Here is an 11,367-nt window from a genome sequence, read left to right on the forward strand (position 1 = left end):
TGGGCCGTCGTGGCGCTCGGGCCGCCCTAGGCGCGCCGNGTTTGTGTGCTCCGGCGCCCCACGCGTGTCCGTCGGGCCCGGGGGAGCTGGGGGGTTGCCCACGTCGCAAAGGGCCCGTAGTACGGCGCGATTCCCGGCAGCCCGCGCCGGTACCGCGCGTTTCGAGGCCCGTTCGGGGGCGTGTTTCGGCGTACGGCGTCCTGTTGCTTGCTGCGCTCGCATACGCGTGCCCGGCGGATCCGGCTAGTCCGGGAGGTCCCTTTCGTCGGGTTTTTCGGAGCGTGCGTGGGCCTACGCGCCTGCGAGCAGTCTAGGTAAAGCGGGCACATGGCTGATGCCTAGAAGACCCGAAGGCGTCGATTGGTCGAAATCGTAACCCACAACCTGCAGCTGGAATCTGGTCCTCCGCCGGCCTCGTTTTATTCTGTGTAGAGCGTCATGTCGGACGCAAAACCGGTGTCTTTTGTTCAGCAGGTAAAACAAGCATACGAGCAAGTGGTTGCAGCAATTATTCGACCACCAAGAACACAATACGCCCCGCATCAACTTGGGCCTAAACTATTCGAGTTCTTGGGCCGGCCATTCGAGCGCGAGGACTTTTATGTGTATAATTTTCATGGACATGCCCTCGCTTGCTCCCGCTGGCGAGCCGTGGAGCCTCTAGCACGCATGTTGCCGACGCTTATTTTTATGCACGGTAATGCGTCTATCGCAGAGTTGTACACAGTTGATGGCGAGCATTAAATCGAATTTTTAGATCTGCTCGCGTCGAGGCTCTTCCGCAACTTTCAGTATGTCTTTCCCTTGGAATTGCAGTCGTTTCTTTTGACTTTTCTGGTTCTGGACTCTCAGATGGTCTTGTGCTGGCCTGTGACAATCTCATAATTGATTTTTCATTAGGTGACTATGTCACGCTGGGAGCATTGGAGCGTCTTGACATTCACACTGTCGTCCAATATCTTCGGGATGAAGGTTGATCTCCTTCCCACTATTCCGCGATGAAGGTTGATCTCCTTCCCACAGGTGCAACGTCAACGATCGCATTTTGGGGCCGTAGCATGGGTTAGAAAGCGTTGCCTTAGCTAGCGAATTATTCGTGTTTCCGCATTTTAGGTGCGGTAACTGCGCTTTTATATGCCGATGAGGACAATATGCTTGACGCAATGGTGCTAGACTCTCCATTCGCATCGCTGCGAATGTGCGTGCATCATTTCCTCAAAAAGAACCAATCTTGATACCGCGGCTATCATCCAGGCTCGCAGAGGAGCTTGTTCAACGAGCGACAGCCAATTCCTCCATTAGAATTCCAAACTTTGCTGTCGCTGGTGTCTTGCGACTAGTAAGATCAACTATTTTGAATCGAGCTCACGTTGACATAAATGATATTGTCTATATTCTGTGTCCTGGGTCATTTTACCTGTAGACCCTAGGCATCTTCCTCTTAGGCGCCAATCGACCATGTCGCAAAGATGTATGTACCAGCACTTTTCTGTGTAGTTCGTGCCGATTCTTTTATTTCAAATTGGCACTCTGATCTGCTTCACGCAAACTATGCGGGTGTGTCACTGCTTCGTAACTTTTTTAAACGATGTTCTCCAATATCAGGTGACAAATTCATCCTCGCAGTGGATGGTGATCACAATGAAATGCGACCGCCTTCGATGCATGTCTGATCCCGTGCTTAAATTTATTCTATCTGCTGCGCCAGGAGCCTGACTCAAGCTAGGTTTTTGTACGTCGGTTTCTTCAGCGATACATGCAGGTCCCAGCAGCTTGGGCCCTTGAAAGCAGGGAAACTATATTTTCAACCCTGATGCCGTGGCATCCAGCCCATGGGCGAGCCCTTCAAGACGGCCCTCATTGCCTGTCTTGATCAGTGTGGCTTGAGCTCTAAACAATTAACTATCTCAGGCAATCTGACTTCCCTCGCTGAATTCTAGGTGCTCTCTGGGTGAACCCATGGCTGCAACCGAAATTGGTGGTGAACAAGCCGTTGGCATGAGCAAGGACCTTGTTAACGAAGTTTGAAGACCGCGCCGCAAATTGCCTGCCCAAAATAGAGTACTTAAGTTACTGTTAGGTTGAAGGGCGCGTGTCCGCGCTTCTTGACGTGGTTGCACCTCCCCCCTAGACATCACGCGGTAAGCATGGGTGAGTGCTGCTCACCATGGGTTGCGTCGATATGTTGCGCACCTACTGTGTTTACAAAACTGAGACTTTCTGTCGACCGCTATGCCAGAGAAGTTGAATTCTATTTCGTGAGGTTGCGATATTGGCAGAGTTTCGACAACTACACGCTCCACTTCGACTCAGCGTGTATAGCCAATATCTGCCACTGTTAGTACATGCTGCTTGACTGTTGTTGTTTTAGAGTGATCGGCCTCGTCTTCACAGACAAGGACCCTGCAGCCTGATATGCACAAACTATCGATTCTGAGTCATTTCCCCCCTGGGAGGTGGTCTTTCGTATCTCAGAGGGGCAGACTGCTTTTCAGCCGAAACTAATCTGGCTAGCTGGGATGATTTTGGCCAAAGAAGACGACAAAAGGCAGCAAGCATCGCTGGCACAACGCAGGATCACGTTCAGGGAGGCAGGGCGCCAGCCAGTGTAAACAGAAACAGTGTTCGTGTGCTGTCAGTTGTGCCAGCACAGCAGCGACCTCCCCGGAGTGTGCCAATACAGTCGAGTCCAGCTTCTGTTGGCACATTCCGGTGTGCCGGCACTGCGCGCCGGCCCCTTCTGCGCAGCCCGCAGAAGCGCCTTTCCCTGCTGTGCGAGCGTTTCAAGTGAAAAACAGTAGTGTATCCGGACAGGAGGGCCCCGCTGGCAGGGGATCTCGGTTTGCGACGAACGCGTGATATACGACGCGTTCTTTGGGGCCCGCCCGCGGCCCCGGCGCCTGAGTAAAGCCAAGCAGGCTAAAGGCAGTCTAAGTAGCGTAGAAAGTAGCGAGTCTAGGTGGGTGCTAGAAGCGGGTGCTAGAATGGATGCAGCATCATTTAATCAGCCGCTAAATTGGAATGTTTCTAATGTTACAGATACGAGATATATGTTTGAATATGCAGAATCATTTAATCAGTCGCTAGCTTGGTAGCTTGAGGGGCAATTTACTAGGGCGAGGCAGTGGGGGAAATTAAAATCGCAAAATCGTAAGGGTTTTGGGGTATTTCGGCTTCGCGGAACTTGAAAAAGGGATCTATCTGAATTGAGTAGCCTCGTGAATCCCCATCATCCCCGTAATTTACATTACCCTGTTCCCTCACTATCGCGACGTCACACTATGGAGATGACACTGCACTTCCCCGTAACGTTGACATCAACGTTCCTTAGTACCCTAGTTTGGGGTATTTCTCCCTACGAGCGTCAACAATCGAGCAAATCTACTTCAAGTTACGACCTGTGTCAGGCCCATCTCTCTACCCAAACAGTGGTGGTGGCGGTGGCGGCGGGGGGGGGGCTGGCCCTCGGTTCATTAGGTGGTGTTCGAAGTACAGCACCACTCCTATCATACTCGGACGATGTAGTACCCAAATTGGGCCTCCTTCCAGGTAACTCGAAGTAGGGTGGCTGCACTGAACCTTGCGAAAGCAGGAAACTTCTCGTGGTAGGCTCCTCTTCAGCCTTAGCAAGACGAACTCCTTTCCCAATATGGCTCTGAGCCCCACGCATGCGAATAAATCTGCGGGCGCTCCTGGGTGGCCCGCAGGAGTCGTCGCCCCCGGGCCCCGAAAACCGCCTACTCCGTGCGGGCCCCGTGTGCCACCAGCCCGACTTGTTAGTTGCGATCCTGGGCTCCTTTGTGTTGTGCTGCGACGCACTGTGCTTTGAACAACCTAGCAGCAGCATCATATATCATCGTATCATGGACCAGAAGACGGTGGATGGAGCTCATCGTGCTTTGATTGATGGCCTTGAGAGACAGGCGGCCTCTGGTATTGTGTGCCACGACAGAGAGGAGGGAATCTTCAGCCAATTTGCGGGCTTCAGGTCGCAGTTTGAGTGCTAGATTTAGGAGCTTTTGGGAGGTGTCTAAGGTGTCCGCAAGTAGGACCAGAAAAGCTTCTGTTTCCAATCTGGAGATCGCATCTGCAATTTCTGCAACATTGCCTGGACCATATCGATCAACACGCGCGCCTCTGGGGTTGTTGAGAAAAGCCAGATCACGAGCAGCCAGGGGCAAAAGGCCATCAAGGAGAGTGGTACCTTCGCGCATGACTTCGTTCGTGTGGTGATGTAGCGACCTTGTATTTTGGTCACAACCAGTGTCAAATCTCTGGAAGAAGTCCTTTGATTCGATAATACTTTTGTCAGCAGCAACTTGGACGAGGGGGTCCACGAGCACGAGCACGATAGCGCAGGGCATCAGCGCCGTGGCGCATGCGTCTTTGGCCATGGAACCCACAAGCTCGGTCTGGTTCCTCCAGTTGCCTCCTCGCCAGTCCACCGCATCCTGCACGGAGCGAGGCGATCGGGGGAGTCTTGGAGAAACATCAAGGTGAAATATAGCAACAACGGCGCTTGGTTGCGGGAGTGAAATTTTCGCAGTATCATCGGCATCATCAATCTTTGATCTTATCGTGGCTCTAGACCCCCGTGTTGGCGCGGTTGATACTTTCTCAAGACCAAAGCCAAATATTTTGTGTCGTTTTGAATCGTCATCGAGCAGTACCAGAGCATTATGTTGGAAGCTGCTAGGCGACCGCACGTGCCTCGGTACTGCGTGGGAATGAAGAACGGCACATCCGACTCCACCCTTGATGTCCTTTGCAGAACTCAATGATGCACCTCTTAATTGGATCGTTCCAACGGCATCCAGGATCGAAGCTCTTGCGAGCGCTTCCCAATGGGCAGCGTCGAAACCACCGCACCGCATAGGCAATGCCGCATTTACGTTCTTGACGTGGCCTCGGCAGTTGATATCTTGGCTGAGTGGAGTCCATGACGCATTCTCGAGGTGGATCGCAGCTCGGAGTGGCGGTTGGTCCATCGGATTTTGAATAGATCCGAGAGCAAGAGACTCGTGCCAGTAGATCTCGTTCCACCGCTTCAACACGCGTCTCGCGCCATCGCAGGTTGAAATAGCCACCACACCAGTGTTGGGCTCGGGTGGCGCATCACCCTTCCTGATTCCATACATACGCTGGAGTATCATACCATGATGCTCTGAAGGTGCTGGGGCGAATGCAAACCACGGTCCTGATGGCACGACTACCTCGAATACAGAACGCAGTGAGTCACAAACGAGTGTATCGGCATCCAAGAAAATCGTGGCAACTTTGAAGACTTCGAGAGCAAGCAGTAAAGCCGCCATTTTCGCGCTCCGGAGCTGACGTACTGCTGCCCATGCAAGAGGCTTCGTAACTTTGCGTTCTTTCTCAGTCTTGCGATTGGACGCAGTTGTTGAAGCAATGCCAGAGCCTGAGGGCGATGTCTTCTTAGCAATTGTGAATGCCTCAAACTCTGGCAAAGCCGTGAAATTGATACCGAAACCATCTAAAGACGCTACGTAGTCCCACCAGAACGCCCTGCCAAATGACTCCGCATGTGGTGCCAAAGACGCCAGTCCACTCCCGGAGGTCACCAGGAACGTGCCAATGCTCAAGCCTAGAGTGCTTCGCACACTTGCAACTGAAACGGATGCCTTTTGAAGAGCGCTAGGTCCAATTGCTGCATACACAACACCGTAGTCAAATTCAATATTCTTCCTGCGGAGAAGGCGATGGGGCCCAAATGGGAATGCATTCAGTACCCGTTCCAAAAATATTCCAGCGATTTGAGCAGCCGCGAGCGCCTCCGTGCTCCCAGGCGATGCATGCCCGTTGAATCCGACGCATCCGACAGCTAGGAAGCATCCGACAGCTAGCAAGCCTAGTTTTAGAACCGGTCCCATTTGAAAGCCTCCTAGAGCACCCTTCTCGCGGCCAGTCTGTTCCCGCCTCCGCCATTTGCCTACGCGTGTCTCATTACCCATTTTAAAACAAGGATGGGGGGCGGAACCATTTCGTAATACTAGAGCATAAACCAGCCTTTTAAAAAATCTATATTTCTGTACATGTATCATTCCTTGTATATTAAGGAATGATACAAGATATAGAATGATGTAGTTGGATTAGGACCTGGGTGTGCCTTCAACATGGGCTCCACCCAGCTCGGGGACTAGCCTAGTCTAGAACCCCCAGGAAAAGAATAGGGCCGGCTGGATAGGAGAAGACTTCCCTGGGGTGCCACTGGCAGTGCGCTCAGGCGCACAATAATAGAACTGATCCAAATGATCCTTAGCCACGCTTTGCGCCAGGAGCAAAAAGGGGGACCAGCACTGGTCCTTATACTCCGCCGCGCCCCCAAAGACTTTGCCCACGAGGCTGTCCTCCCCGTACCGAAAACCGGAGGCACCGTTTCGCTAGCGTACCGATGTTTAAGGATTGTAAGGCCCTTCAACTATAGAACTAAGTAGATATTACCTCTGATCTCCCCGGGTATTCTAGTAGCACTAGCGCGGACTCTCAGCCTGGATAACACCAAGGCAGCCCTCGCTAGATGTGAGATAAGAAAGAGAGAAAAGATACGGCGACGCGTATCTGTAAGGTAAAGATATAATGAGATAAATAGGGCGGATACAAGCACTGCAATGCCAGTTTCAAACTAAGCTAAAGGTAGATATTGAAGGCGGAAACCCCGCCACAATGGCCCCCGAACTTGATTCATACCGTCCTCGGTATAGCGGAGCTTCACGAACCAATTATTTAAATACCATCGGGCGCAATCCGTAATTGCAAAACCTTCGCCATCACCATACTCAATAAGAGCATGACAGTCAATGCATTATCCAATTCACATAACGTCTTGACCCCTGCAATTGAGCGCGGGGGAAAACGCGAACGCGAAGCGAAAGAAAGGCGCCGGAATACTCCCTGACATATGCACCACTCCCCCCCCCAAAGAAGATTCTCCTGGGGTGCGCTCAGGCGCACACTAATAGAAGAGGATGTCAGCGACAGACGATACTCGTACTCGAGTCCGAGATATATCTTCTGTCTCTCTCCTCTGTATCCTAAATATCCTGGCTGATATATCCTGGCGGCTATATCACCTGCACATATCAGCCGCGCATACAGCGCAAGCGTGAATTTCTGGTACATACACATGGGACCGGTGAAACAAGAGTCGATCACTTCTTTGGGATTGGATCACTCTATCATTGACTCATTCAATGCGACAAAACATTCATCACCGTCTTATCAGTTCGGATCTGCGATCCGACCGCGGCTCTCTGAGGCGGAGCCAACTCCTGGAGCTGGCGCTTACTCGATAAAGACCACGATTCTTGGGAATGTACCTGATTCAAAGATACACTCGGCACCGCAATTTTCCCTCCGGTCCCGTGAAAAGTTCGGCAACCCCATGCTTCGCGCTCTTGATACAGAAACGGCACGACAGCCTGGGCCTGGCTGGTACACTCCAAAACAGGTTAATCCGAAAGACGACAACGCACCAAAATATTCATTTCCAAAGGGTCATTTCATCAAAGATAAAGCCCGGCTCTCGCCAGGACCTGGCGCGTATGTCATACCTTCGTCAGTCGGCAAGCAGGTTCTCTCGACAAAATCAAACAACAACGGCATGGGTTTCGGCCAGGGCGAACGACCACCACTCTTGCGCGTGCACAACGACGTTGGCCCTGGCGAGTATGGAGTGGGTATATCTGCGTGCAAAAAGCAAGTAGATTCCCGAAAAAAAACTTCTGGATTTGTCAAGTTCTCCCGCTGTGCACGTGACAAGGCAACATCTACATCCGCAAAGGACGAGGAGGAGGCCCTTCCAGGCCCAGGAACTTACCAGCTCCCCCCTGGGCTTTGCGGTGGTGGATCGTCTTACCCGTTTAGAGCTGCCCCCAAGGCTTCCCTCTCAGGCCGTGAGAAGTTTGGCAGTCCCTTTTAGCACAAACATGTATATCTAGAACAGAGCACCCTGTAAGCAGCGGGATAATCGCAAATACCACCGGAATGGCCGAAGTTTGAATGCCAGCGAACCTATTAGTACTGGCATGGCATTAGGGGGCGACACCGGGATTTTGCCGTCGACGAGCCGAGCTCCGAGACTGCGCCTATCCCGAGGAGCGCGCGTAGGAACTCAAAAGCGACTTTCGGTTCGTCCGGACCCGTCCGAATTGAGCGAAGTTATAGTACCAGAGGAGCTCGTTTTTTTCCGCGGAACGAGCGTCGGGGACGCGCGGGCGTTTCGAGGATGTTCCTGTGCTGCGGGTCCGCGAGGATGGCCTCCAGGAACTTGGCGTAGTGGGGGCGGTTCACGTAGACGGCGACCGACGCCTCGGACTCGAGGTCCTGGCGCCCGCCGGAGACGCCGCGGCGGGACTCGCTGTAGCGGGAATTGTCCCTTCAAGGTATACTTCTCTTATTAGCTTGAGGTTCATAGTGCAGTGGATATATGCCGGCTTAGTTGCTCACTTGTATCTTTTGTACGAGGATACGCGGATGTGGTATCCTCTTCTTTCTTTCTCTTGCACACTTTTAGTGACCGTCCTCCGTGGACCTTCTGAGGCCGCGCGAAGCTGTCGGGACGCCGACGCGGCGAATAGCAGCACGCTGGTGACCGGCTGGTGACCTGGTTATTGTCAGACTTGTTGACCTCCGGGGTGTGATGAAGTTCAACATAAAATTACCATACCCCGGCTCGACAGCCACAGGTGCCAGTGGTGTAGCAGCGTTATGAATTCCATGGCGGGCATCGGTTGTGAGCTTGCTGGAGCTCTAGAGCTCGAACGAGTCGATTCTCAGCACCCCTTTTGTTTGTGGTTGATCCGCCTCACGAAATCCCACGTAGGATACCTCGGAGGTACCTAGTATTTCCGCGTTTGGGCTTGGGCTCGCTGCTTGGGGTCGGGCTTGGGGAGCGGGCTGGGGGGTTTGGTTGATAGGAGCCTAGACCTTAAAGGGCAGTTCGCCGCGTCTGGGCACTACAAGGCACGAGCGTCGGCCCCTTAGGCTGAAGCTCAATAACGCCGGAGATAGCAGATTGCACATCGGATGTAAGTGAGGTGCAGATGAGGTATGATGCGGTGCTTCCATGCATGAGTCGCTTTCAGAGCTGCTCGTATGCAGCTTTTAGAATCTCAAACATTTCAATATCTTCCTCGGCCCTGCGGCGGTTTGCCTCATAGACCATGCGAAGCTTGGAAAAGGTCTTTAGGTCTATGATCGTTGCTGTCGGTTCTTTCCTGGGATGATCGACACCAATATTGTCCCCTACAACAGCGCCAATATCGCTGATGGCCCAGTCTTTAAGTTGTCTGATTCTCTCGTGCATAGGGACCAGGAAAGATGCGTCAACACCAGCGTCGAGGGCGCATTGAAGCAGTTTTAGCTGGCTAGAAACATCGATGCCCGTCGTTGAGCCAGTGAGGGCGAGGCGGGCCGGCATCAGCAGACGTTTTTTGTATCGATTCTCTCTAGATCCCACCCTTGTGAGCCATTCAAGGACAAGCGATTCATCCACATCCGCTGCGAGCACGGCATCGTAACAGTAATCTGGCGCCTCGCGATTATCGAAGGATGCTGCTAGGGCAACAGCAAAGCCTGCGAAGTCATCGTCCAGGATAGTCTTGAGGCGCTTCTGCTCTGCGCTTTCAGTGCTACCGAGCGTCTCTGTGAATGGATACCTATTCAAGAAGCACCAAGTATGCGCGCTCCAGGCTGGGTTGTTTCAAAGACTGAAGGTCATCAGTGTCAAATAGACACGGTGTTGCGCGAGAGCGCTGCGACTGCCATGTCGGCAATGTCAGTGACCAATTCAGCCTTGGGCTGGGCGGCGACCGTTGCGGCCATTAGAAAGGCTCCAATCTTGTCAGAAACCTCGCTGCCAGTCTGTTGTAGAAGGCCTCGTGCCGTTAGGTCCTCGTGCACCTGCGCGCAAGACAAGTTCCGCTGCGTGTTTGTGGCCTAGGGCACGATTAAGCACTAGTGGCAACAGAGGCTCCAGGGGCATTGCACGAAGATGCTGACCATTTAGCCAACGGAGCTTGGCGTCATCGAACATGGCAGGCGACGCTGTCACCCGGCTCAGGTCAAACGCCTCGATGAGCTCTTCGCGTGAGTAGACTTCCTTATCTGTGCCATCATTCCAACCGAGGAGGGCGAGATAGTTCACCTACGCCAACAAAACTGTCGACGCAAACGCAATAGCGAGTAAAGACGGCACAGAACTTAAACCATTGCGTCGGGGAGGTAGCCTTTCTCGCGGAATTGGCCACATGATGTTGCACCGTGGCGTTTAGAAAGTTTTGATTTGTCCGAGCCAAGAATGAGGGAAGCATGTGCGTATTCAGGTGCTGTGAATCCCAAGGCTTCAAGGACAAGGAGTTGACGCACTGTGTTGGTAAGGTGCTCTTCTGCACGAACCACGGTTGTGACACCCATAAGCGCATCATCGACTGCAACACAGAAGTTATAAACAGGGACTCCACTCGATCGTAGCAAGATGAAGTCGCCAATCGTTGCCTGCACATCCCACTCAACACGCCCCCGAACCTACGACAGCACGGGTTTACGATTCACTATCAAGGAAGCAGGCAACACACCTTGTCGTCGATGCTGACCACTTTGCCTTTTGGCACCTTAAAGCGGTAAGTGTGGGGCAGACCGGCGGCGAGATTCTCCCGCACTTGCTCTGGGTCTGCCTCGCGCCAGGTCCCATCGTAGGCGACTTGAGAACCAGCGATCTTTGCCTTCACCCGTTTCTCCTCTAGCTCCTCCTCGGAACAAAAGCAAGGGTACGCATGGCCAGATGCTACGAGTAAGTCGACCGCTTCCTTGTATATTGTTGAACGCTCACTCTGTCGATACATCTTACACGGACCACCCACACGAGGCCCCTCGTCCCAGTCGAGGCCCAACCACTCTAGGTCAGCGAGCATCGAATCTTCACTCTCGCGAGTAGAACGGGCGACATCGGTGTCCTCGATTCGCAAAAGAAACTTGCCATCCACTGCCTTACGAGCAGCAAGCCAGTTGTACCTATACGTGCCAGTCGTACGAAATCATTGCAGATACACAGCGCTAATCTGGTTTTGCCTTGACGAAATCAATGCAGAAGCTCATAGCGTTTCTTTTACCAAGCTTGACGGACGCAGCAGACGCACAAGGCCGTCCGGGCTCCTCCGACGTGAAGTGAACCCGTTGGACTTGGCGCGAACCGCATCCGCGGTGCCACAGCGTCACTCCTCAAGTTCTTCGCCTCCTCGAACGTCGAAACTACCGTTCCCTGCTTCATCGCTGCGAGCCGAGGAAGCGGCGACATGAAACCTGGAGATCGCGGCACCAAGCGGGTCCACGCGGTCGCGCCTCGCGCAA

At 53.0% G+C, this 11,367-nt stretch overlaps 4 protein-coding genes across 4 annotated transcripts; 2 read left to right on the forward strand and 2 right to left on the reverse strand.

The window, feature by feature from the left end:
• Positions 1–438: 438 nt before the first annotated feature.
• AURANDRAFT_72453 (hypothetical protein) lies at positions 439–3,563 on the forward strand (the record flags this gene model as incomplete). The annotated part of the gene is made up of 16 exons (XM_009042328.1): positions 439–719; positions 758–855; positions 901–972; positions 1,024–1,062; positions 1,114–1,198; positions 1,255–1,387; positions 1,446–1,557; positions 1,606–1,667; positions 1,727–1,866; positions 1,941–2,022; positions 2,081–2,113; positions 2,280–2,337; positions 2,457–2,712; positions 2,960–3,032; positions 3,088–3,124; positions 3,340–3,563. The coding sequence occupies 16 exons, from the start codon at positions 439–441 to the stop codon at positions 3,561–3,563; spliced, it is 1,785 nt and encodes a 594-aa protein (XP_009040576.1).
• Positions 3,564–4,009: 446 nt separating this feature from the next.
• AURANDRAFT_66989 (hypothetical protein) lies at positions 4,010–5,972 on the reverse strand (the record flags this gene model as incomplete). Its single annotated transcript, XM_009042398.1, has 2 exons — positions 4,010–4,030; positions 4,053–5,972. 2 exons carry the CDS (start codon positions 5,970–5,972, stop codon positions 4,010–4,012), a joined length of 1,941 nt encoding a protein of 646 aa, XP_009040646.1.
• A 297-nt stretch (positions 5,973–6,269) lies between these two features.
• Positions 6,270–8,622, forward strand: AURANDRAFT_66990 (hypothetical protein; the record flags this gene model as incomplete). The annotated part of the gene is made up of 4 exons (XM_009042329.1): positions 6,270–6,425; positions 6,456–6,581; positions 7,244–7,878; positions 8,421–8,622. 4 exons carry the CDS (start codon positions 6,270–6,272, stop codon positions 8,620–8,622), a joined length of 1,119 nt encoding a protein of 372 aa, XP_009040577.1.
• A 91-nt stretch (positions 8,623–8,713) lies between these two features.
• On the reverse strand, positions 8,714–11,330 carry AURANDRAFT_38878 (hypothetical protein; the record flags this gene model as incomplete). Its single annotated transcript, XM_009042397.1, has 6 exons — positions 8,714–9,677; positions 9,767–9,921; positions 9,977–10,165; positions 10,228–10,545; positions 10,596–11,031; positions 11,157–11,330. 6 exons carry the CDS (start codon positions 11,312–11,314, stop codon positions 9,101–9,103), a joined length of 1,833 nt encoding a protein of 610 aa, XP_009040645.1.
• Positions 11,331–11,367: the final 37 nt, after the last annotated feature.

The sequence above is a fragment of the Aureococcus anophagefferens genome, assembly GCF_000186865.1.
Source record: "Aureococcus anophagefferens unplaced genomic scaffold AURANscaffold_30, whole genome shotgun sequence".
NCBI lineage: Eukaryota > Pelagophyceae > Pelagomonadales > Pelagomonadaceae > Aureococcus > Aureococcus anophagefferens.